Source organism: Pelodiscus sinensis, chromosome 13 (assembly GCF_049634645.1).
Source record: "Pelodiscus sinensis isolate JC-2024 chromosome 13, ASM4963464v1, whole genome shotgun sequence".
Lineage (NCBI taxonomy): Eukaryota > Metazoa > Chordata > Testudines > Trionychidae > Pelodiscus > Pelodiscus sinensis.
This window is the reverse complement of record NC_134723.1, coordinates 34,741,762-34,768,839: the sequence shown is the minus strand read 5'-3', so window position 1 is coordinate 34,768,839 and position 27,078 is coordinate 34,741,762. Positions and strand designations below refer to the sequence as shown.

Sequence of the window (27,078 nt, the reverse complement as noted above, 5' to 3'; positions counted from 1 at the left end):
ACACCGGACAGTGAGGTCAGCATAGCTACGTTGCTCAGGGCAGTGAGGATTTTTCATACCCCTCAACACCCAAGCTATGTCACCCTAACTGTTAAGCATAGATCAGAGCTAAGAGTTATAGATCAGGTAGCTTACACCTCTTCCTAAGCAATCTAAGCTAAACTTGAAATAAGCCTGCTTCAAACTGAAATAAGAGCACTCAGATGGCCTTTTACACCAATTTAACATTGGTTTAAAGTCACATCTTGGGAAACTCCCATAGCTTATTCCACCTTCACATGTTCCCCATTTGATGCTGCAACTAATAAGATGTGGCCTGTTTTGCAAATACCACAGAGAAGCTTGTGTGGAGTGGCACCCCTGATCCACGATGTCTAGCTACCTTGCTTTTGCAAGCAGACCAGGTACTGCAATAGGCAGGAAAATTGATTCCTGGAGTAGGAACTTGTCTATTTCTTTACACTTGGGCTACGTCTACACTGGCATGATTTTCCGAAAATGCTTTTAACGGAAAACTTTTCCGTTAAAAGCATTTTCGGAAAAGCACGTCTAGATTGGCAGGATGCTTTTCCGCAAAAGCACTTTTTGCGGAAAAGCGTCCGTGGCCATGAGATCGTCAATGCTTTTTCAGAAATTCAAGCGGCCAATGTAGACAGCTGATGATTTTGCGGAAAATCAGATGATTTTGTGGAAAAACTTGCCAGTCTAGACACAGCCTTGCTGTTCAGCAGAACAGCCCAGGATGTGGAGGGACAATGCAGTATGAACGGGTGCTGCTGTGTATTCCCACGCTACTGCTGTGACTTCAGTCCCACTAACCTTGACAATGATTTTTTGAACGTTACACAGTTAATCGAATTTGGTTGTGTTGAAATGTCTGTGTAAGGGACGTGATGTGCACCTGTGGAGGACCTGCAAGCACAAGAACTTCTAATAAAGCATGAGCCCAACTGCTTAAGTGCTGCCTTTTGTGTGTGTGTCGGGGGTGGGGGGGAGAGGTTGGAATTTCTGCATGATGGCCCCGTTGTGCAGCGTGACAAGTCCTATTTTTACACCACAGTGCAGGCTGCTGCAGGGGCTAGGGTGAGGGGTGCACCTTTCTGCCTCCTTTGCATGCCGTAAGAGCCCTCGTTGGCTCAGAGTCATGACAAAAGAAGAAATGCGCTTTCCAACCAACGGACGGACTCGGGATCAAAATTTTGCTTGCTGTCTGTGACTTTGCCAAGACGACACGTGGGCAAGCGAGTCGTACAAAGTGCCTCCTCAGTAAAACTTTACAACCTCTCGGTGATGGCAGCTGGTCTCTGACTGGCTCTAGCCAAAGTCACTGAAGGAATCTACAGATTTTAAGCATACAGTTGGTGCAAAGGATGTCTCCAGGAAACAGACACAAACCAAGGATTTGCGCTATTTACCAGCCTACCCATTAGCCCCTTAAAAAACAGACTGAAATGCCCTAGAATCAAACTCATGGCTTTTGTGATTAGAAAACGGAAAAATAAATACAAGGGGTCTCTCCAGTTGGTCCTTTGTCAACTCCATTTGATGGCTGGAGATACAGGCAGCACAGTATTCCAGAGAGCTACCCCATCTAACAGTCCAGGGGACACCAGGATGGAAACATGAGTAAACAGTAATACACACTGGGCCAGAATTGTGGCCATGGGAGATACTTGTTCAAAATCTCATATCTCTCTCTCTCTCTCTCTCTCTCTCTCGTGTGTGTGTGTGTGGGGGGGGGGGGGGGAAGTCAGAACATAAGAACAGCCATAGTGGGTCAGACCAAATGTCAATCTAGCCCACTATTCTGTCTTCCAACAGTGACCAATGCCAGATGCCCCAGGGGGAGTGAATGGAACAGGTAATGATCAAGTGATCCCTCTTCTGTCACCCATTTCCAGCCCTGACAAACAGAGGCTAGGGACACCATTCCTACCCATTCTGGCTAATAAGTATTGATGGACCTAACTTCTATGAATTTATCTAGTTCTTTTTTGAACCCTGTTAAAATTGTGGTCTTCACAACATCCTCTGGCAAGGAGTTCCACAGGTTGACTGTGTGCTGAAGAAAAACTTCCTTTTGTTTGTTTTAAACCTGCTACCTATTAATTTCATTTGGTGACCCCCTAGTTCTTATGTTATGGGAACAAGTAAATAACTTTTCCTTATTCTCTTTCTCCATACCTGTCATGATTTTATAGACCTCTATCACATCCTTCCTTAGTCTCCTCTTTTCTAAGATGAAAAGTCACAGTCTCTTTAATCTCTTTTCATATGGCACCCGATCCAAACTCCTAATCATTTTTGTTGCCCTCTTCTGAGCCTTTTCCAATGCCAAGATACCTTTTTTTACATGAGACAACCCACAGCTTGTATGCAGAATTCAAGATGTGGGTGTACCATGGATTTATATAGAGGCAATAATATATTATCTTATTCTCTATCCCTTTTTAAATGATTCCTAACGTTGTTTGCTATTTTGACTGCTGCTGCACACTGTGTATAGTTCTCTAAAAACATCTACTTAGTGACTCCAAGATCTCTCTCTAGTGGTTATAGCTAAATTAGTCGCCATCATTTTGTATGTGTTGCTGGGATTATTTGTTCCAATGAGCATTATTTTGCATTTATCAACATTAAAATTCATTTGCTGTTTTGTTGTCCAATCACAGGCCTGGGCAAAACATCTGCCGTGGCCTGAACCTGGCCTGCCAAGCCACCGGATCCAGCTCACAGACGCAGCAGAGAGCCTCAGGCAGACTCCCCTGCTTGCCCCACTCCCGCACACCACTCAGAAAAGCAGCTGCTGGGCTGTTGTGTTTCACAAACTGTGAGCAGCGGGGTGGAGAGAATGGTGCTTCATGGCGGCTCCTGCCCCCAGCACAATCCCATTGGCCGGTTTCTGGCCAATGGGAGCTGCCTGTTTCAAGAGCAGGCAGCATACAAAGCATCCTTTCCCCTTCCCCTCAGGCTCTGCAGCCTGTACCAGGGCAGGGCAGGCCCCTGCCTGAGAAACATGCTGGGCTGCTGGCTGGGAGTCTCACAGGCAAGTGTCCCAGCCAGAACCTGCCTCTAGCACCCCAGCTCCTCTCTGCCCCCCACCCTCTGCCCCCCGACCCCATATAAACCAAACTCTGTGCCCCCTCTCCTGAGCCCGTGCCCCCTCCCAGAACCTGCACCCCTATCTCCTGCCCTAGGTCACAACCCAAACCCTTGTACCCCAATCCCCTGCCCTACGTCACAACCGCCTCCTTCACCCAAACTCACTCCCAGACCCCATTCTCCCTCCTGCACCCCAATTCCTTACCCCAAGCTCCCTTCTACACCCAATCTCCATCTCAGACCCCGCACCTCCTCCATTAACATCATGGAAGAATGCGGCCCTCAACCACTTTCCAAAATCTTGGAGTGACCCCCATCAAAAATGGCCTACCCCTGCTCCAATCATCTAGTTTTGTGAGATCCCTTTGAAGCTCTTCACATTCTGCTTTGTTCTTAACTATCTTGAGCAGTTTAGTATCATCTGCAAATTTTGGTGTTGAACCTCCATTTCCCACAGCAACCGTAGGGTTCAAAGTGATCCTCTCACACCTGCCCCTGAGGATATTTGAAAGTACCATGGGAGGAATGACCTGTAGAGAAGACTCCTGAATAATCTACAGAGAAAGCCAGCCAGGAAGGGGTAAGTGACCCTTGGTTGTAACACCTGGAAACGGTAATAAAGAAACTGCCAGAATCAGCCCTGTGGTCTGTCTAGCCTCCAGTAACAGTCAGCACCAGATGCTACAGAGGAAAGTACAAGAACCCACAGCAGGCAGATATGGGATAATCTACCCCCACTTTTGCTTCCCTCCAAATCTCTAAAATGATTTAAGATCTCTTCCTGAATGAGTTAGCAAAAATATTGAGTTACAATAATTAATGCTATCAATATAAATGAACAAACCCTTTTTAAATCTCACCATGTGTTTGGCCTCAATGATATCCTGTTGCAGTGAGTTCCACAGGTGACTATCCATTGCAGGTATGGCAGAGGGAAAGAAGAAGAAGAATTCTGCATCACTGATGATGACCTGTGACAATGTTGTTCTCTGGACTCTGGGTACATGACAAACAGTCAGGCTACGTCTACATTGGCATCCCTTTCCGGAAAAGGGATGCTAATGAGACGAGTCGGAATTGCAAATCCGCGGGGGATTTAAATATCCCCCACGGCATTTGCATTTACATGGCTGCCGCTTTTTTCCAGCTTGGGGATAAGCCGGAGAAAAGTGCCAGTCTAGACACGATTCTCCGGAAAATAAGCCCTTTTCCGGAGGATTTCTTATTCCTACTTGAAAGTAGGAATAAGAAATCCTCTGGAAAAGGGCTTATTTTCCGGAGAATCACGTCTAGACTGGCGCTTTTCTCCGGCTTATCCCCAAGCCGGAAAAAAGTGGCAGCCATGTAAATGCAAATGCCGCGGGGGATATTTAAATTGCAATTCCGACTCGTCTCATTAGCATCCCTTTTCCAGAAAGGGATGCCAATGTAGACGTAGCCTCAGTGTATTTCTGCAGATCACAAACTTCTGTCATCGTAATGGCACCTACTGCTGGCCATCACAGGGATTAGTTGTGCTAGGCAATTTACCCTCTCCTGGTGGGGCCTCACCCCTTGCTGTCTCCACTTGCAGATTTGCCTCAGTACAAGTACGGGGTGTCCTCTTCTGGACTCAGACTTCTAGACCTACCACTGTTTATATGTCTTCTCCCGAGGCACTGAGGGGGGAATCTCCATTCTAGAGACTAGCCAGTGGTGTTGGGATAACCCAGGGCCATCCATTACTCTGGGTGTTGGCTCAGGGAACCTGTAAGGAACCTCAAGGAATGTGCAATACCGGAACTACTCTGACCTACAGTTCCATTTTATATGGACCTGCTAGGCCCTGACTAGCTGTTCCTCACCTCCCCTCTCCTACTGGCTGCTCCCTGCACAGCCTGTCTATGCTGCTTTTAACGCCACTACACTGCATACAAATTTAGGCCATAGGAGGACAATGAAGATTTATGAATGGCGCAGGGCTTCCGAAAATAAGAGATTTTCAGCCACTAAATATTCCGAAGGTGGGTGGCTCATCTCGCTTTGGGAATGAAAATAATCCTGAAACTACATCTCTGAAGTTTCCATAACATCTTTTGTGCTGACAGACCCCCAAGGCCTTAAACAGTGAACAGGAACCATTTCACCCAACCCCAAGGCACCTCAGCTGGGGAACATGATGGCTGCTCCAATGGCACAAGGCTACCACAAAACCGGGTAGGACACGTAGTAGAGAGTAGTCTCAAAATGCAGCTATGAGAGAGAAATCTGGGTGGGCAGAACATAATTAGCCACATTAGAGTTCAACTAAGATCCAGGGGAAAATGGCTGAGGGGGACCTTTAGAACCCAGAGGTGGTTGGGCCTTTATTTTGTGTTGTCTCCTACAGCAACATGACCCCTAACTACATGGCAGGACACTGACTGGATTCAGTGCAGTCTACAAGATAATACCTAAGGACCACAATCACCACAACTTCCAGCATTAGCACTGCGGCAGCCACTTACCATATGACCAGTATAGTCCCACTGTTTCCTTGTGCCGTCTGTTGTATTCACCTATTGCCTCTGATATCAGATTGTCAATTCTTCCAGGAAAAGATAGTCTTTTTGTTCTGGATTTGTGCAGCACCTAGCACAAAGGAGCCGTGGTCAAGGATCAAGATGCTACTGCAAGAATTATAAGCAGTAACACCGTCGGCCAGTCCCCACCCTGGTCACCTTCCACACTCCAACATTGTACGGATGTTGTGACAGTCAAGTTGTGAACTTCTTTTAACATTCCAAGCTATAGAGCCCAGTAGAATAGTTCTAATTGGAAGAAACCACACACTATGTAATGTCGGTGATTTGCATCCGTGGCTGATCATTTCTCCATTTATCACATTGATGTGAAAAATTATTTTAACAATGCAAAAATGTCCTCTGTCTGTTACATTTACAGGTTTTTATTTCCCTGTGAATTAAAGAAACACTACAGACTTATTCAAGGAAAAAAAAACTTTATAGGCCTAGGATCCTTCTTTCACAGTACAACGCAACAGTAAAAGATTTAGTCAGTGCAAACAGAAGATGCAATAATGATCATCAACTATCACAAGCCAGCTACACAAACACCACAACTATTGAGGTTAATGCCATTACTGGACAATTCAACAATACTAGCAGAAATCAAAACTTGATCTACAATGCTTTTTCATGTGCAAAACTCAAGTCAATTCAATTTACATATGGGGAGATTCTCAAGAGCCAACATTTCTAAATCTTCATAAAAAACATTTTAATATTGTGCATCTGAGGCTGTTTTACATATTTGGCAAAAAATCTACAGGCCCAAATGCCAGGGTGCCAAGCATTCACCACTTCCTTTGGAGCGAGTGGAAACTGTAGGTTGTCAACACCACTGAAGATCAAGCCCTCCGTATACTCCACTACACCAGAATGAAGGAAATAGTTCACTGTTAGTGTGAGCTGTTTCTACTGGGTTATTCCTGAATCTCAGTTTTGACTGATTCACTCATTCCGTTTTTATTTTTAAAGCAGTCCTTATATTATGTTTAACCACAATATAATTCCTGGGCTATACACAAATATAATTACTAGAATATTTCTCACAGGTTTCTAAGATTAGAGAAGCCTAACTCCAAATCAAAGGATTGTCTAGAATTTAAGGTGTGACAATAGCACACATTAGCTAACTCCTTCTAAGTAACTTGTTTTAAAAACTGAGCACTGCCTAGAGTCGAACTTTACCAGTTCTACACATAAAGGCTGTGTGCAAACCCATTCTAACACCACACCTTTCGTCCTAGGCTAGACAAGGCTAGGGATTTTGCTGCTACTTCCAATATGGACCAGATGAGGCCCTAGCTGTGAGTATCATATCAGCACACTCAACTGCAAAGTGGTGAAGTAATATCTTTTATTGTTAGTGGGGGGGGGGGGGGGGGGAAGCTTTTGAGCTACACAGAGCTCTTGAACCTGCATAATCTCAAAAGCTTCTCTCTTTCACCAAGAGAAGTTGGTCCAATCCTGGATATTCTCTCACCCACTGTGTCTCTCTCCTATGCCACACAGTCACAACAACACTGCAAACAATTGTCAGGAATTGTCTCTTAAGAACGCTTCCCAAAGTGGGGAGACAGACTTATGTTAGCTCACCACAAACAGCAGCATGGATGCAGTGGCACAAGCTAGTAGTATTGATGGGGTCAGGCAGAATCAGACTGGGATAAGTAGCTGAAGCCATCACTGCCACACTGCTATTTTAAGCGTGCTATTTGAGCAGAGCTAGCACATCCAGAGGGGTGAGGATGTGAAGACACCCCTTTATGGTCCCCTAAGTAAGCTTGCTCCGGCCAGCCAGGGGAAGGCAGGAGCAGCGCACTGCCCGAGACTCCCCGCCCCCTCATGCTCTGGCTGTCCAGGATAAGGCTGGGGCTGATTTCCCTGCTTACTTGGGGGACCAGAAGGAGTGCAATCACACCCTTGCAGCCCACATTTACAAAAAAAAACCCACCCTTCCACAGAAATTCCTGCATACGGGCCTGATACCTGTCTATCTGCATTGGGAAGCAGCCTTGCAGTCGCTCTGTGTGTGTGTACTCTGATAGGAATACTATGCAGTAGGGTTCTGACTGGGAATTTCTCCACTGAAACTATGAAGTAGACAAAGCTGGAGTGTACAGTGCTCTGACAGTAATGGATCTTCCCAGGGAGAGACTGGGAAGCAATTTCAAGTTGCTCTGAGTATCTAGTACCTAAAGAAATCAGATGATGCGCTCTTATCAGAGGCATATCTGAACAACAGCTCTGTTTTCCACATTCTATGGTATTGACATGGATCTTGGTAAATTGAATTCACGGTCACCAGCTTACAGAGGAAAAACCAAGAGGTAGTTATTTAATCTACCTCTTTTTAAAAAGGCAAAATAAACAAGTATTTGATGGATAATGGCGCAGCAACCAAAAATCAACACAGTAACCTTTTTTGTTTTAAACATATGAAGTTAAGATACAGACACATTATATAAAATGCACACTGCATGGAAATCCTGCATAGCAGGAAACAAACTGGCTAGCACTAAACAAATGGCTATGTTAACAGCAAAAACTGTCATTTACTGGGTGCAATGAAGATTCTTATTTCCTAAAATATAATTGCAGAATGTACAGTTGTGGAGCGGTCCTATAGAAAAACCTAGACATTTTTCTTGAAAAGGAAAAGAAACATTTCTCAGGGATGTTTTAACTGCAAAAAATCAACTCTACTGCAGTAATTTTAAGGCAATGTTATTTAGACCTGAGAAAATGAAAAAGGTCATTTTTTTCCTGAACTATAAATATACAGTCAAAGTCTAAATATTTCCTTTTTTCTCCTCCCCTTTGCATGAATGATCCCTCTCCACAATCGTGGCGGGTAAGCATCCAGAAATGCAGTGAGGTCTCAAGTCCTGATGTGAGAGGCACAGAGGACTCTCAATTCCAAACAAAGTGAGTGGGAGTTGTGAGTCCTCAGAAAATTCTTAGGATCAGGTCCAACACTACCTTGAGGAAATGTGCTCTTGGTTTAACAGAATGAATGCTAACTCTGAAATCAGCCTTGTGTGTATTTGTGACTGTGATAGGACTAGTTGATTGTATGGTTAAAAATAAATTAAAATTATATGCGGTAAATTCTAGGCTGCAATTTTTTTCTTGGGGAAAAGCAAGAAATAAAAGTTCTGAGCTTCTTAAATTTCCATTGCACCTTTAGCCATTCCCCTCATTGCAGAATAAATCCTAGTGCACTAATGTAAAATAGCAAATTGTTCTGTGCTCTTCTTGGAAAAATGTAAAAACATGGCAGCTCACAAACATTTATTATAAACAGTAAAAGACATGAAAATGAATTAGGGAAGAGATTATATTAACTCCTTAGCATGCAGTGTATCAAAACAAAGTGCAACAATTTCAACTAGACAGGAGGACGGACGACTCCCTTTCAGTACCACCTTATTTTCTAAATACTTCTTAAGACATCTGCCTGTAAAGTTTCAATCTATAATCTTTGCACTTCCTGTTTGGATAGGTGTGAGTCTGTGGTATAGCATGCAACTGCAGCAGACTTGTGCATTTATTTAGCTTCTTCAATGACTAATTAGTTAAAAGAGCTTCAATCACATGAGACATGGCCCCTTCCCAAAATTCAGAACTCAAATCACCTGTTAAAAATGTGTTTCCCCCTAGAAAAACTGTGTATAACACACCTGAAATGCAAACTCATCAACTACAAAGCCTGTGCAAGAATCCCAATGCAGCTTGTATGCGATCAATTCTTTTCCTCAAATATTACTGCAAAAACACAAACTTTGAAGCTCTGGGATCTGGTATGAAAAGTGACCATCATGGGCTGGAGGAGGGCTCGGTACAACTTCTGCTGAGGTCTGTCATTATCTCTCTAAGCAGTGGCTTAGTAGCGTGGCTGAGTCACTTCAGAGCAAAATGCTTTCTTTCCTTCCTAGGGGCTATACACATGCTGTGCTAACAACGTCTTACCGATTGTACTGGCTTGGATAAATAAGGACACCAGCTCAGAGACAAATATAGCAGTGCAGAGTATAGCTGGCTACTGAACCATCAGGCCAATGTTTGGGCAAAGAGTTTGCCAGTACTATAATACGAGTATTTGATAATCAGAGATATGAGAGACCAAAACAGTTGTCATGTGACTAATAAACAATTTACATCTTTAGCTGACACCTTCCCAACAACTCTAAGTGGGGCAAAGCAAATGCAACATTTTGTTTGTCATTCCTGTCTATGACAAGTTGAATTCTGAATGCTACAACAGAGAAATTCACCACTTTCCCTACCTAGCTGGGAACTAAGGCCATACATCACACCAGTTGAAAAGAAGTCCACCATGTGCAAAAGATTATTATAAACCAGTTTCTTTCTACACAGTGCAGTCAATATGGTTTTCAACTTAAGAAACTGCAGCTTGATCTTCACAAGCCATCTTGTAGAGAATATTTATATTCTTCTGACACCATATAAATATTTATACAGCTTAGACATTCTGAGACATGCATTAGATTTTAGGTAGTACATATTTCTTCGTGATCACATATGCAGATATTGTCAATTAAATCGAGCAACATAAATCTTATGCTGGGCCATGTCTTGCACTATCTACCAAACTTGATGGAGGCTCAGAATCATCCATGGGAAGGACCAGACGTGTTCCCCGTATTACAAGTTCATGGTCTCCAAACGCCAGCTCCCGATCCAGTGCATCTTCCGAACTGTTTCCCACAATCCTGCGAGATGTCCCCCCAGATGTGACAGAATCGGCATTCACAGTAGAATCTCCGTATGTCAGACTGATGTCTCCATCGTTCAAAATAAGGTCGGAATCATCATCCTTCAGCTGCTCTTGATTCTGAACAAACAAAATCAAGAATGTATTTGCTTACCAGTTTCTTATATGTACCAAAGTCTGAGAAGAACGCAACAACCGACTAGAGGCAGTAGCCAGTGATGGACTCTCCTTCACACCTCTGACTACTAAGACTTCCTTTAATCCAAAGACATAGGCAGAAGATATTAGCTTATCTGAGTGAGGACAAAAAAGGATTTTGTGTAAATATTTCTGAGCCATCTCACTTCTCACTGAATTCTTACTATAGGTTGAACCTCTCTAGTCCAGGACCCACCAGTGCCAAAGCAGAGAATTTCATGGACCATGGGGAGATCGATACTGTCTGGCAGTTTTACCAACACTTCTACTGCTTACTGGGCTTTTAGAAGACATTTAAGAGTAAATTAGAGGTAAACAACAGCACAGGACACAGAGCCAGGACTGGTGGCTGAAAACATACTTTATGGGACTGTGAGAAACTTGGCCACAGCCATGATAAGTGGACATCCAGCTAACTAAAATCATGCTGGACCATGGATGTTGCCGGATCTGAGTGCTGTACTAGAGAGGTTCAACCTGTATGGACAAAGTCTATCATAAGACATTATCACGTATGACAGTTCACAAGTGATCAGATGCATTGTGGGTACTAAGAACTACTGGAGTCAGGATTCTACAAACAGTTTTACTCCAACCGGTAGTTTTCTGGTTTCTAATTAAATCCAACCACTGTGGTGTCACCATCACTACGTAGTATGGAAGAGACAGCCACCTCCGAGGCCACTGTCACTTTGTGACCAATTATTTTCAGCTGTGAAGGCGAAATAAACATGGGAGGTACCTCACCAGCCAGGATAAGCATCTCACTTTCCATACATCTCCCAGAATCAGCTGTTTTACAGAGCAGCTGTCCCAAGACAATTCCTGACAGTGACTCGTGTTGGCAACATGCTTTTGAATTGACCATGCTGGTGAATAAATACATCTATTATATTCTATAACTTCAGATAACACATGACCTCCCCCACCCCCAAAAAAAACCATAGACTTCTCAGTGTACCTCCTTCAGAAACTGGATAGAAAGATAAATACATCTGATTCAGACAACACTGGGATAGGAAGAGCACATCTGTCAGAGTAGTAATAGACTTACTTCATAAGCCTGAGGACTTGTCAAGCATCTGGCAACAGGTCCGCAGCATGTAGGCAGTGTCGTCGTGAGAGGAGGGCCACTGTGCGTCAACAGAGGCTTCAGATAGCTGTGGGGTGTGTTAAGGCAGAGACCGAGTATGGCTGCATTTATAAAATGCACAATGCCGTGCGGGCAGAAAAACTAAGCAGAGACAGTAAAACATTTAAACATTTTGATTTTTGTCGATAGAAAAATGAGAGGGGGGTCAAAGCAGTGCCATGCTGAGAACAAAGCAACAAGCATCAGAATCAAGAAGTCAATCATGTCTATGCCAGACCCGTTGCAGGCGTACACCACCCTGTGTAGCTGCTGATTCTGCTATTTGCTGGGCACATCCCTTCTCACATGCTAGGCCAGTTCTTTGGCAAGCCCCTCTTGCAGACTGTCCCAGGTCACTTCATCTTCCATTTTATGTGTGTGTTTAAGGGCAAACAGCAACAGTTTTGGGTGGGATTTTCAAGAGTACCCAAGGCACTGTCTTCTCTACGAAAGCAGGGCTGTCCTTCACTCATGTTAGCTAGTGCATGGAGCTAACAAAAGGTAAAACAGTGAAGACGGGCTAGCCGTTTGCACACAGCTTAGCAGGCCAAGGTAAACTCTAGAGTGACTCTCCAAACATCTGACTTTCCATACGTCTCCCAGCAGCAGCTTCTTTCACACGACAGGTGTCCCCGAGATAATTCCTAACAGTGAATCATGTGTTGGCAACACACTGGTGATGGGAAGAAGCTGATGACTAAATACTCTTACTAGATTCTATAACTTCAGATAACAGATGAAAAATCCCCAAACAACGGGCTTAAAAAGTGTACAAGCTCCACACGCACACGGAACTTAAATAATTCCATATCATGAATATCCATATCCTCGGCATGCTAACTCACGTGCAAACTACGAACAGCTCTGTCTTCACTAGGCTTTCATCTCCAGCAAGTTCCCGTATATTCACTAATGCGAGGCAAGAACAGCTTTTTTTTCCTAACAAAGAAGCACACTGTGTGACTTAAGGAGCACAAGACCCAATGATTTTCAGTCCCACGGACCTTCAGGGGCATTTGTGCTCCCAAATTGCTTTGGAAAGTCCCATCATTGCATTAACAAAAGTATCGAAGAGACTAAAACCATGACCAGATTCCAAATCTAGGTCTGCATCCACATGCTTGGGCCCAGCTGTTTGCCTCTGCCCAGTACATGTGTTTCCTTCCTATGTTGCTAGTCAATAGTTCCCTCTCTCCTTCCCCACCCAGACGAAAAGCTGCAGCTGTTACTGGCATACACAGCACCGAGACCTGCTAATAATCAGAAAAACAAGCTCAATGTTGAAACCGTTTTGTCTGAGAGGCTTACAGCTAACTCTATTAAAAAAAAAAAAAAAAAAAAAAAGCAGCTTTCTTTCCACCTCCTACACTAAAGCATGCAAAGCATTTTACAAGGACTACGCTAAAAAACAGCAACCTATTCCAAATATAATTTATAAAGGAAATCTAGCTATTTGGGACCATGCAAATGAAAGACATGAGGTAACATGACTGCAACCAAATGACTAGGGTTGCCAGGTGTCCGGATTTGAACCGGATAGTCCGGTATTTGAGGGTTCTGTGCGGGAAACCAATTGAGAAAATATTTTCTAATTAGGTAAGTTTTATAATTATTAGGAGTATTAGTACATAGTTGTGTACTGCCTGGCTGGTAGATACACACACACTGCATGAGTGTGTCTACCAGCCAGGCGGTACGCAACTACACGAGCAGGGAGTGGGGCCAGAGCGGGAGTGAATCCCCGGAGCCGGACACTCTCATGCTTCACTGGGACTGTGCGCGGGACAGTCAGTATCCCAGGATCTGTGTGCGCCCGGGTCAGTCCTGCTCCCCGCTGGCTGATTCTCTCCCCCCGCATCCACTACCCGGCCAGCCCCACTCTTCCCGATCAGCCCTGCTTCCCGCTAGCTGGTTCTCCCCTCCTCCTCCTCCCGACTTCTTCCAGCCAGCCCTGCTTCCCGCCGGCTGGTCCCCCCACCTGATCTCCCTCAGCCAGCCCCACTTCCCTCCGACATCCCCCCATCTCCCCTGACCAGCCCCACTGCCCCCCCCACCAGTGCTGCTTCCCGCCGGCCAGTTCCCCTCCCCCTCCTGGCCAGCCCTGCTCCCCTCCCGGCCGGTCCCCCCTCCTCCCCATCTGAGATCAATTGTGTCCAGTTTTTTTTTTTCAAACCACGTGGTAACCCTATAAATGACTGGGGAAATGAGTAATGAACATGCCAGAACACAGTCCCAGTTAAACCCCCATTTCTAAAAAGGGCAATACCACCACCACCATTTTTTCAGCAGACAGCCCCTTTCATAAGTGTGTGGCACATCATTTCACTATTAATTCCTTGTGGTGCACTAGGACAAACGAGACAGGCACAACACAAATATTTAAAACAGGATAGGAAAGGGCTATAAGAGCAAAGCATGTGCCTCTGAACATATTACTGCACTTCTGCCATGAAAACAACACACATGGAACTTAAATAATTCCATATTGTGAACCTTGTCATGTGTCTGACTTTGAGCAGAGCCATTCACATTCAAAATTGTGGTTGGTAAGAGTTGAATAAATTCTTACAGGTGCAGTCATTATAAGACGTAAAGAACAAGGAATAAGGGACATGCATGGCTAACTGGTAAACCTCACCCTTAATGTTTAACCAATTAACTAATTAAATGGGATTTTACATCCCTACAACGGACCAATTAATGTTGGCTACTCTGCTACCAGGGGACAAAGCATGCTCTGAGTTACACAGAGAAGTCAGGTTTGGCTCTTATTGCCAGTAAGGATACTTGTGATCAAAGTTGTACCACAATCTGAACAGCCAGGCACTTTCTGCTTTTGTACTCCTCCTTTCACTCTCCGGGACACCCTGCAACAGAGGGATAAGTTAAACGACAATTGGACAATGCAGTTCTCTTTCTCTAGGAACTGGATCAGCCTGAAAACCCATTGTTATGAGTTGTGTGTGTAAGGTGAGGAAGGGGGGAAAGGGGGTCTCTGGCTTTTTCATAGCATTCATTATCCTTGTGGTGCCGTCAGTGATTCCTTATATGGCAATAATTCTAGTGAAGTATTTCATCTGAATTTTCCTTTAACGCAGTTTACCAAGCAGAAATAAGATGGTGCGGCCTGTACCATGCAACCAGCCAAAAAGTCCCTGTATTAGAGGTGTTAGCACTGTTCCTCCTCAGAGCCCACTTCCTTCAAACACCTTCTAGCCCCCCTGCAAGAGTTTAAAATGGAATTATGCATCGGCCCCGCTGGGAACTCTTGTATATTTCAAAGCTGGCACGCCGCCTGCAGCCCAGGGCCAGTGGGAAGTCCCACTGACTCCGGGCTCTACACGGGCGCTTCTGCTTTAAAATGCACAGGAGCCATGGCGTTTCAAAGTGGCAGTGCCATATGGAGCCCATACCCTGGGCTCTGTGTGGTGCTGCCACTCTGAAGTCACCTCACTTCCTCCTCCTTTGCTGCCTCTATCTGGGAGCGGGGGGAGGAAGCGACTAGTCCTTAACGTCCTTAATCAATTGCAGTGTTTGCTACTCACGTGACAACATTTCTCAAAGAAGAGATTTTTATATGTAACAGATGCTTTACTTGGATTCACTGGTTTTGCCACTGAACACAAATCTATCAAACTCATCTAGTTTAGAAACGGATGGCTTCTGGCAATTAGATTTTATTTCTTCAATCAAATATTCCATAGAAGTTTGCCTGAGAGGCTTATTGGCCTGGGTTTCTCCTAACACAGGGGTGGGCAATTATTTTTGGTGAGGGGACACTCCAAGGTTTCGGTAAGTGGTCAAGGGCCACACTTGTCTGTGGAAGGGGTGCAGGGTCTAGGTTGGATGCTGGGTGCAGAAGGGCACATGGGTAAGGGACTGGGGTTCAGGAGACGGTGTGGAGTCTGAGAGGGTGTTTGGGTGGAGGAAGGCGGTTGTGACTTGGGTCAGGGGATTGGGGTGTAGGGTCAGGGAGTGTGGGTGCAGGAGAGGATTCTGGCCTGGGGGAGGGGTGTAGGACGTAGTTGTCACCTGGGGCAGGGAGTTCAGAGGGTTTGGATGGTGATGTGGGGGAGGGAGTTGGGATGCTGGAGAGGTTGGGGTGCCAGAGACAGGGGCTGGCTGGGAGGAGTTTACCTAAATGTCTCCTGGCCAGTAGGCTGCAGCACCCCCAAGGCAGATGCAGCCCCAGTACGCTTGAAAAAAACCAGGCTGCTCCCCCCACATGGCTCTCAGCTCCGCTGTCCCAGTCTCTCAGGTCAATCTCTCAGCTCCTATTGCCTGGCTGTTTCCTGAGCAATGAGAAATGGGCTGAGATCAGTTCTTATTGGCCGGTTGTTTCTGGCCAATAGGAGCTGAGGTTTGGGCTGGGGGTGGGGAGACTGCATGCAGCCTCCCCCTCCCTGCAGAACAGAGAAACGCAGGGACTAGTTTTAAACGGCAGCAGCTGCATGTGCCTGAGGATCCCGCACGAGGGTCCGCAGGCTGGATCTTGTGGCTTGGCAGGCCGGATCCGGCCCCTGGGGCATATTTTACTCAGCCTTGTCCTAACAGTAGCCTGGGGATCAGAGAGCAGAGTACCCCCTAGGGGGTTACGGCTGGGATCATCACAAGCCAAACCCCCATGATTTCAGGGAGAACTCCACATATGGAGCAGCTCGGGCCTGAAAGTGCAGGTGTCAATTCCACCAGGAGAACAGTTGTATGCCATTTTATCAGAGCACACTGTAACAACGCTTTGATTGGGCACTGCACAATGCTGTCTTAGAGCTTTAAGTATTTCCTGTTTTCTACAAAATAAACAAATGCAGTAAGGCAACAGAGGTGTGAACGAACAGCAGTGGGTGACAACCTGAGGGTTGAGAATAGCACTGTAGACACTAGGGAGGAGAGGGGGACTGCTGCAAAGTGTTATTTGGTGGGATGAAAAAGAGGGAGAGTTTAAATGTTATTAAAAATCAGATATCTCAGAAGCAAGAAAATTAGGGGTCTCGTTTTAAAATTCTGTCACACGCCATGTATATAGAGCAGGTCTTGAAATTAAAAATAAAACATGTCAAGGGTTTTTGGCTCCTATGCTTATGTTTAGAGAGGCTTTCTCCAGCCAGGGAGAAAGGGATTGTACCAGGGAACAGATGGAACTGACAATATACAGAGTGCTGTGATGCTTTTCCCACAGCCTTCTTTCAAATTTAAACAATGAGGAGTCCTGTGGCACCTTAAAGATTAACTGATTATCTGGGCATAAGCTTTTGTGGTAAAAACCACTTTGTCAGATGCACAGGGTTAGTCATCTGAGCCATGTCCCTCCTTTCACGTTTCCATTCAATGGCACTAACCCCTTCCCCTGCTACCTGAGGGCTGGAGTGGAAGAGAGAGAACAATCTGATGTATGTGTAAACCACTCGTGGTTCTATTTAACCTTCTGCCAACCGGGCACGTGGTGCAAGTCCCTACATAAAAGTTCATGGGAAAGATCAATACTTACCAAGTGTTCTTGATCCGAATCCACACCGACCCTGAGGAGGACACAAGGAAACGGTTAGCATGAGCACAAATAATGGGCATGACATATTTTTACAGGAGCTCTCTCTTAGGTTTAGATTCATAGCAGGGTAAGCTTATTCATCAGCTTTTCCTAACAGAAGGGTAGGGTCTGATTTGACTCCAGTCAAATGGGAGATGAGCTGACTCCTCTCCGTAATGGATAAACATTTATAGGCATCATGAGCATCAGAACTTCCTGTTTCCACACTTTGTTCAGTCACCGCCCCAGGCCTAGATTAGCACCAATCACGGCATCTCAAGGTTCACGTCTATCAATGTCCCTATTCAGAACAGCACTTAAAGCACCCACCTGAGTCCCCCTGCAAACTACAAAGGCGCCACATCTTCTTACAATATAATTAAGAAACGTGCATCTATCTATCTGTCTGTCTGTAAATCCGTTTGTTTAAAAACTCCTAAACAGTAAGAATTAGGACCACCAAATTTGGTATGCAGATTTCTCTTATTACAACTTAAAGCAAGGTCAGGGTTTGGTTGTGCCAGGACAATGGGATGTACCTGGAATTCGACTGTTTCTCATAAAATCTTCTGTATTCTCATAAAATGGAAAGGGAGGGGTTTGTCTGTCCCCCCAGGCAGGGAACATGCTGCAGCGGCTGTGGACCGGCACTTCTCATCTGGTCCCAAGCTGCTGCAGTGAGAGAGGGCTGGGTAGTCCTTTTTCCCAGGGACAGCCTGCATACTGAACCCCTCAACCCCAGTCCCACCCCAGAGCAATAATTTAAATGAAGAAAAAAAACCTTATTTGAGTTAAGGACCGGAGCAATGCTGGGTAAATCTTCCAGTGCTTAAATATTTTCCTGAACCAGGGCCTGAGCAGTGCATCAACTGAACCTGGTTCCAGAGTGTGAAAATGCATCTCCCTCGCAGGCTTCAAAACAGCCCTCTCTCCCCTCAAGTGTGCTAATAGTGTGATGCAAATACAAACAATGCATTCAGAAGCCTCAGTTACAACACAATGACATGGGGAAGCCGATAGCCATGAATGCGATGCTGCAAAAAGCTGTCCAGTACACCTTGCTTAGTTTTTGCTCTCAGACGGGGTGGGACTTGGGCATATGGCAGAGGAACAGTGGAAGGGAAGGGTGAAGTGAGCTCTCCCCAGAGCATTACTGTCACTGGCTGGCCATCCTTTTCAGTAATGCTAGCTGCAAAAGGCAGAATGACTTCTATAAGTGTATCTTTGGCTCCACTGAAAAACTCTTTGGGGATAGTACTTCTGGTATTCCATACAGTGGTGGGTGGAGGAGGAAAAATAGCAGATGATCCAGATAAAAGGGATTGAGGTGTTTTGATGACTCCATGTGGATTGGACTTAATTGTGGGTGGGGATTATGAAAATGAACCTGAGCACAGATGCACAAGGATAACCACCATCAGGAACATGTTACTTCAGAACCCAAAAGCTTCAGAGGGTAGCTGAGTTAGTCTGTAACAGGAAAAACTTAAAAAACAACAAATAGTCTAGTAACATCTTAAAGACTAACAAAACATGTAGATGGTATCATGAGCTCTTGTGAGGAAAACCGACTTCTTCAGAGAACCCAAGTTACCCATTGCTTCCACTTTGCTAGTTACCAGAATATGTATCTACAGCGACACCCAGTGGTGAAGAAGGTTCATTTCATTTGTATAACAGTCTTGCATACAAACAAGAGATTGAGCAAAGACTGAACCGCTTTGATTTTGCCTGGAAGTAAGAACACAGGATTCTAAGGTTCATTCAGTTTTCTATATTCTCATCTGAAAAGGCTGGAACATTTTCAGATTCTCAGTAACATTGTTGGCAGCTTTCCAAAGGTTGACTCCTCTGCACATCCATCCCTTTAGATTCGGTGACTCTGCTAGAAGGCACCCACTGTGTACAATCAAAGCGCTTGCATATTTCTAGTATTATCACCTGATGCAGAACCCACTGGACACAAACAGGGTGTGTGCATATACCAGGCATCACAAAAGGAAGCATCTACCCTCCTTAAAATGTTCTATTCTGCATGCTTGGGAGAAGAGTGGAAGAGGGGAATGAGGGAGATGGGTTACTTTGATTTCCTCAGCCACCACACCTATGAAAAAACCTGTACGGGCTATAGGACTTCAATGCTTAAACAGCACTTCCTGCTGAGTCTCTGCCAGCAGACAGCTTGAATTACACAGCTGAAGGTATCGCCTCCATGGAAACAGATGTCAGACTGTCATAATGGGACAAAAGGATTAAAAATGATGACTGTTTCAGTTCTCTAAGGCCCAACCGAGAGTGGGGAAATCCCAGAGACTTGCACCTGGGAAGGAGGCAAATAATACTGCATCCTGCTGCCTAGGATGCTGGGGATTGCTGAATTCTAGGCAGAGAGAGCATGGAGGACAAAGGTCTCACTCACCTGATATGCAGGCAGGATAACATGGCTGTGGTACCACCTCCAAAAACCCAGACGGTGAAAAACACAATGAGGAGTGTTGTGCTGAACATCATCTGTCTAGCATAAGTGGCTGTGTCTCGAATGGCCAGAGCAAAGGCCATGGCACCTCGCAATCCTGAAAGGAAAGGCAAAGAAGTGAACTCCACTAGCCTGATGAAATCTGCAGCCCATGTTGGCTCCCACTGTCTATCTCCAGCTCCCAAACCATCTTATTTAATCTAAGGTACATACCATTGGCATCCTACAACCCTCTCCCAAGACTAACATGCCCAGTCTTCTTGCCAGGTGACTGCAATCAAGTTCTGATCACCTTTTGCATTTCTACAGCACCTGCCATCAGAGGATCTCAAGGTGCCCTGATGAGTCGAGTGAAGCTGGCATTAATATCCTCATTTTAAAGAGGAGGAAAACAAGCAGTGAGAGATCAAACATTGTGCCCGAGGTGATAGATGGTCTATGGCAGGGCTTAGAAAGTGTCCTGACCCATTAGGCTGTATCATTTTGCATGTGACTGAGAAGACCTGTACTAAAAACTGATACATTTATACTAAAATGTGAATATTCAAAGTGAGGCTCTTACTTCACACGGACCCCAGCCAGGATGTAAGATGAAGGAAGAATGTTTCAGGTTGTTCAAAGGAGTGGTTACTTGTGCATTCATGAGAAGAAGTAGCAGGGAAAAGAGAGACAGGGACAGGGGTAACATACCAGCAAACATCATCATGTGCTGGAGATTTGTTCCAATCTTGTTTCTTCTCCCCAAATTAAGTAAACAGGACAGGGGATAAATATTAGCAGATCTTCCCAGGAAGATGGCAAGCTACATTTGTACACATGTTAAGGTCATTGTTCCTTCAGTTCTTTTCCCACTATACCCTAACAGCTGCATTCACAGTCAATTGCTATTGTACATTGCTATTGAGATGTGTCCCATCCATTGCAATTAATGGATAATAACCCAGCCTCATGTGCTCTGATACCCCACGATAATCATACAGACACAAATATACACAAAAATAAATGGGAAAAAGCATCCAGTGCAAATTAAGTAGAAGGGAAGAGAAAAAAAAATCAACAGTTCTTCATTCCATCTGCACCCACCCACCCACAACTCAAACTTTAACTTCAAAAAGTTTTAGCAGCATGTGTGCCAACTAGCCACAGTTACAGCAACTTCATCTCCTCAAAGGACTTTCTGGAGTTCAAGGTATCCCAACTACCTCCATCCTTCTGCTCAAGTCACACCCCCAAGGGAGTCAGATTTCCAAGCATTTGTAAGCTTTGCTGGAGTTTGGAGGACACGCTCTAAGGAAGGGCCAGGTCCTACAGATTATCCTGTGAAATGAAAGCTGCTAGAGTCCAGTCAGCAGATAATACTCACAGGCTGTGTCTACACTGGCATCCCTTCCGGAAAAGGGATGCTAATGTAGCACTTTGGAATAGGCAAATCCGCGGGGGATTTAAATATCCCCGCGGTATTTGCATTAACATGGCTGCCGCTTTTTTCCGGCTTGGAGATAAGCCGGAGAAAAGCGCCAGTCTAGACGTGATTCTCCGGAAAATAAATCCTTTTCAAGTAGGAATAAGAGATCCTCTGGAAAAGGCTTTATTTTCCGGAGAATCACGTCTAGACTGGCGCTTTTCTCCGGCTTATCTCCAAGCCGGAAAAAAGCGGCAGCCATGTTAATGCAAATACCGCGGGGGATTTAAATATTTAAATATGAATACCCCCATTCCCTAAGCCAGTTTCCACTGCAGAGGCACAATATACTACTCTGCTTTCCCCAGGCAGGGCTTTTTTGCTCTCCATCCCTTAGCACATTAACACAACCTTGCAAAAAATCCCCACAATTTACTACACCTGCCACAATATTCATTCTCCAAACCTGAAAGAAAAAAGCTAATGATATTTTACTCATCCATCAAAAATAAGCAACTCAACCCAGGCTAATGGGAGAAGTCAATTTTCCCAGGCTGTACTGGTTTCCCTACAATCCCAAACTGCACTCCTGACAACCTCTGTTCTGAGGCACCCCGATTCCCTTTTATTTGTTGGACCACAAGCCCCCAGTCTGCATTACCACTAGCCCATACAGAACAGCAAAGCCCTTATCACATTATTTGCACCAACTCATGCACTCATGCTGCAGATCTGAGAGCAATTTTTCAGATATTAGCCAAGTTTAAAAGGCGATCCTGATCAGCAGAGACAGTCCAATGTAAATGGCTTGTTCCGCCAGGAACTATTCCATCTTGCAAACACACGACAATCTTGTTCAGTACCACACAAACACATGATAACTCTTAATCCCTCTGCAGCACATTCACAATCCAATGCAGAGTTTCAGGCTGGTAGGGGAATTACAATACGCACTGACATAGAATAAAGTAACCACACAAAAGTTTGGCAAAAGCAAAGACAGACAGCGTGCAGTAAACTGGCATGTGTAGCTACAGCACACATGCCTGCTCTGCACTAAATGGCTGTATGAATCATGTTGCCCTGCACCGTACGCTCCCTAATGCACCCTGACCTATTCCTGCCTGAAACGCCCACTAAATTGGGTTGCTCTAAAGGATACAAAGGCTCCCACTATAAAAGTAGGGTTGAAGTTGTGATTCTGGAAGGTGAACAATGTGAGTCCCATGTAGGAGAAGATGAAATTTTCTGCCAAGAAATTCAGAAGCTCAAACAACTAAAGAAAAAATAAAGTTAGTTAGTGATCTTACAATAAGACAAAAGGTGCTCTCCTGCCTGTAAAATGTATGATTTTACACACAAGTGATTGCTTAGTAAAAGCCAGGCACATTCAGAAAACCCAGCCAGTCCTTACAAAAGAGAGAAAAGTGAATTTGATATTCACAGAGATTGAACAGTTCTTACCTGTTTAGTTCGATGCTGAGACTCTGTAGACAAGTTGTTATACGTATAATGGGCCTGGGTGATACCACAGAACAACACTGCTACCACGCCTGGGGAACAGAATGCCACGTTGCAACTTTTGTATGTAAAATGGGAAACTGAGCTACTTACTTAAATTTTACTGATTTTCATGCAATTACTGAAATTGTAACTTTTGAATTCCTTTCTTCTAGTCTTCTCTCGCAAGAGATTAATGAAATTGACATTTGACATTCCCTTCCTGTAAGTTTTGTGCTGCAGTTTAAATTACTTGAGGCAGAGTGAGATTGCTGCCTGCAATAAATACGTTTGAACTACTGAATGGCTTTCCTATGCTCAGTACATATGTGCTAATGTGTCTCTCAGCCATACAAATTCTTTATTCTTCTACCATATCACAGCAGCTAAAAAGCTGCATCTTCGTTATAAAGCCAGCTGTATCCTACCTGTAAAACCACATGCTTCGGCCAGCAAGAATGTGCTCCAAGACATCAAGAAAAACAAGCCAGTTTCCAGCAAAGGGAACTCACGAAGTTTGGTGAATTTGGTGACGTAGCAGACTGTTAAGGACTATATATTACCTCAGTAGATTGTAGCTACGCTACATTCAACAGATAAACAGGAAGGCTCACGCTATAACTTATCTTCTGATTATTGGACATTTATATGATGGTAGAGCCCATAACTTGGGACACATTTCCAAACAGCAAGGTGAGAGGCAGAGAGAGCCCATCCTAATAGCATGGCAGTGGCAGAGTAAGGACATGGTGATAAACTCTTCTTTTTTTTTTAAACACGGAGTAATAGTGGGAGTTATATTCACTGACTTTAACAGCTGTTGGATCAGTCCTCTGACAATTAACTTCACATAATCTTCAATCCAAGAATTCAGATGTAATGTCAATTTTGGATTGAAATATTTACAGAAAGCTTTCTTGACAACTTACTGTCCCCAATTTGGTAATACACATGGGCATTCATATTTCTGGTGTATCTGAAATCACTGTAGAAATATTTATCTTTCCTTTAAAATGTTGAATGTGCCTGGTATATATAATTGGGCCAGATCCTCTTTGCCTGACTCACACAAGTACTCACTCTGGGTATGTCTACACTACAGCGCTAATTCGAACTAACTTAGTTAATTCGAACTAGGCTAATTCGAACTAACACATCTAGAACTAAAAACTAGTTCGAATTAGCGTTTTGCTAATTCGAACTAGCATGTCCACATTAAGTGGACCCTGAACCGGGCTTAAGGATGGCCGGAAGCAGTGACGGCAGAGCATCAGAGGAGGACTTAGAGCGTGGAGATGCCGTCTCAGGCTAGCCGAGGGCTGCGCTTAAAGGGACCCGACCCCCACCCCGGACAGACAGTTCTCAGGGGTGCCCTGCTTGCAAAGCAGTCCTGGCTTGGAGTGCCCAGAGTGCCCACACTGGGCACATCACAGCACTCGGCCATCAGCCTAGCTGCACTTGCCGCAGGCTGCCATCTGGGGAGAGGGGGCAATTGGGGGGCTGCAGGAGAGCTTCCACCCCCAGAAGCCCACAGAGCCAGCCCAGTCCTCCCCATCGGGGGCTCGTACCCCATTCCTCCCTCACTTCCTTCCACTTACCCTTCCCTAGCCCCTTTTCTTGATGTACAAAATAAAGGACAATTGTGTTCAAAAATGGAATCTGTCTTTATTGAACAAAACTGGGGGAGACTGGGAAAAGGAGGTGGGAGAGGGGAAGAGAGAGGGTGGGAGAGGGGAGGGCAACTACAATGATCAGGGGTTGGGAACAGGTCCCATATGAAGCGAGGCTAAAGAGACTGGGACTTTTCAGCTTAGAAAAGAGGAGACGGAGGGGGGACAGGATAGAGGTCTCTAAAAGCATGAGTTGGGTGGAGAGGGTGCATACAGAAAAGTTCTTCATTAGTTCCCATAAAGAAGGACTAGAGGACATCAAAGGAAAGGAATGGGTAGCAGGCTTCAAAGTAGTAACAGAAAGTTGTTCTTTACAAAGCAAAGAGTCAACCTGTGGAACTCCTTGATGCAGGAGGCTGCGAAGGCTAGAACTAGAACAGAGTTTAAAGGGACATGAGATCAAGTGATGGAGGTTGGGTCCATGGAGTGCTATTAGCCAGGGGGTAGGAGTGGTGTCCCTGCCCAAGGTTTGTGGAAGGCTGGAGAGGGATGGCACGAGACAAATGGCTTGGTCACTGTCTTCGGTCCATCCCCTCCAGAGTCCCTAGGGTTGGCCGCTGTCGGCAGACAGGCTACTGGGCTAGATGGACCTTTGGTCTGACCCAGGACGGCCATTGTAAGCTCAGGGCTCAGGGTCGGGGGTTTCAGTGGACTACCTTGATTTTCATGCACACCTGCTTCTGGGTGGCCAGGCTGGCAGCTCTCCTGCCCTAGACATCCACTTTCCTGTGCCTAGTGCGGAGATCGTGGACAAGGTCCACGATGTCCGCACTAGCCCAGGCGGGTGCCCGCCTCTTGCGGTCCCGGGCAAGCTCCCGGGAGCCGCCAGCCTGGTCCCGGGAAGAGGGGGAGGGCTGGGGGGTATCGGGTGGCTGGCTCGAGCCGTGCCAGGTGCAGGGTCAGCTGGCTGGGTGCTGGCAGGCTTGCACCTGGCACGGGCACTGTAGCCAGCCCGTGCCCCTTTATGGGCTCCGGGGCCAGGAGGGGGGCAATAGAGTTTCCCTGGTGTTGGCCAGAGTGGCCACCAGGGAAAGCTGGGGAGGGCTAGCCTCCCACTAGTTCGAATTAAGGGGCTACACACCCCTTAATTCGAACTAGCTAGTTCGAACTAGGCTTAATCCTCGTAAAATGAGGTTTTCCTAGTTCGAACTAAGCGCTCCGCTAGTTCGAATTAAGTTTGAACTAGCGGAGCGCTAGTGTAGCGCCTATGAAAGTTAGTTCGAACTAACGTCCGTTAGTTCAAACTAACTCTGTAGTGTAGACATACCCTCTGAATTTAACTCCCAATATACCTTGTGTAAAGCTATATAACAAGTGCGAGACTTACATAAACTAAGCTGCACTTTATGAACAAAGGGCATTAGTATCTGAAATCTCCTTTAAATAAAAATGAAGTGGTGTACATTAACTTTCCCAATGATATGATGTTTGTGATGTAGAAAAACTCTACACTGTAAAGAAATCAAACCATATTCAATCAACAATAGTAACATTACATAGCTTCCCTCTAATCACGACTTTATTTACTTTCGTTAAACTAAAACAAAAAATCTTAAAAGCTTATGATTATATGAAACACATTCTAATAATGTGGAATACGCTTTCTGAAACACCCATGGAAAGGATATTAAAGCAGTGACTACTCCAGTAGCAGCTCCCATTGCAAACGAGCCACTGAATATGCCAAGGAAGATGCCAATGGATTTAAACATTGCTGTGACATCAAATGTGTGGCTGTTGTCACCTGCCGGCTGGTATGCTACGATTGAACTGCAAGAAACGAACACTGCTTAGTTTGGAAGGAAAGAAAGCCATGTGTATATGCATGGCTTCTACTGATGACAGTCTTGAAAAGATGGAGGCACATGGGATAAAGGGCAAAAAGGGGACTTCAAGTACTATGCCGAAGTCTTGCTGGGGCTACACCTGGCTTCTTAGCACACATCACACCAGCTCGAGGAATCAAATCAAGCTTTCACAATAACAGGTACTTTTGGACCCCCCCCCACCCAAACTACTGAGTTTTGAGGAAGTTTATTCTACTGTTTGTTGCCTGCAAGTAGCCAAGAGGCAGAGCCATTCTATGACCAGACTGACCCCTCAACACAATACTTTTTGGAGCTACCCTTAAAAACCTTGCTGGTACTTCTGCCTAGCCCAGAACGTAACAGCCCACCTGCTTCCTAGAGCAGGTAATGAGAGCATATTATACCTGTGAACTATGCTGGTTTCCCATTTGTTTTGGGTGCAATTCACGGTACTGATTCTAAACTATAGTACCCCATGTGTCCCACCTTCCCTTAGACTCCATCTCCTGAGAGAGCAACATGATGAATGGGAACAGCCAAGGCACATTCACCAACAAGCCCAGATCTTTAGGGACTGGCAGTGGAGCATTTCCACGGAGGCTCCTCCACTCTGAAACTTGCTCCTCATGATGATATGTAATATGCCAGCTTCAGAAACCTTCTTATCCTGGTGCAAGACACCTTTTAGACACAAAGCTGTGGACAATTGCCAGTTCATTTACAACTGTTTGGTGGCATGGGAGGGGTACAAAGAGAAGGGATGCTGAATCTATCTATGCCCCAGACAACATGGGGATGGGCACATACAAGTCAAACAGTCTACCCCTACTGTCATTTGCTTCCCTGGAGGTATAGATTTTAGGGTCAAATTGTACCAAATCTGACCTCATGCATAACAGACCATAGGACTTCCCTGAATGAATTCCCGTTTCCAGTCCCATAGCTGTGGTTGGACTACCACAGAGCTTTTCTTATACATCCA

The 27,078-nt window shown here is 45.2% G+C and overlaps 1 protein-coding gene across 1 annotated transcript in view; it reads right to left on the bottom strand.

The window, feature by feature from the left end:
* Nucleotides 1-6,065: 6,065 nt before the first annotated feature.
* The window catches only part of SLC9A6 (solute carrier family 9 member A6), a 42,608-nt gene continuing 21,595 nt past the window's right edge, over nt 6,066-27,078 (bottom strand). Inside the window, exons 7-16 of the mRNA XM_075941028.1 lie at nt 25,917-26,058; nt 23,047-23,152; nt 22,583-22,671; nt 22,281-22,394; nt 20,407-20,518; nt 19,660-19,813; nt 17,202-17,232; nt 14,501-14,580; nt 11,636-11,741; nt 6,066-10,503 (exon numbers count right to left, since the gene is read on the bottom strand). Of these exons, the coding sequence (XP_075797143.1) occupies nt 10,228-10,503; nt 11,636-11,741; nt 14,501-14,580; nt 17,202-17,232; nt 19,660-19,813; nt 20,407-20,518; nt 22,281-22,394; nt 22,583-22,671; nt 23,047-23,152; nt 25,917-26,058 (1,210 nt within the window). The 3' untranslated portion in view covers nt 6,066-10,227. The remainder of the gene's footprint in view (nt 10,504-11,635; nt 11,742-14,500; nt 14,581-17,201; nt 17,233-19,659; nt 19,814-20,406; nt 20,519-22,280; nt 22,395-22,582; nt 22,672-23,046; nt 23,153-25,916; nt 26,059-27,078) is intronic.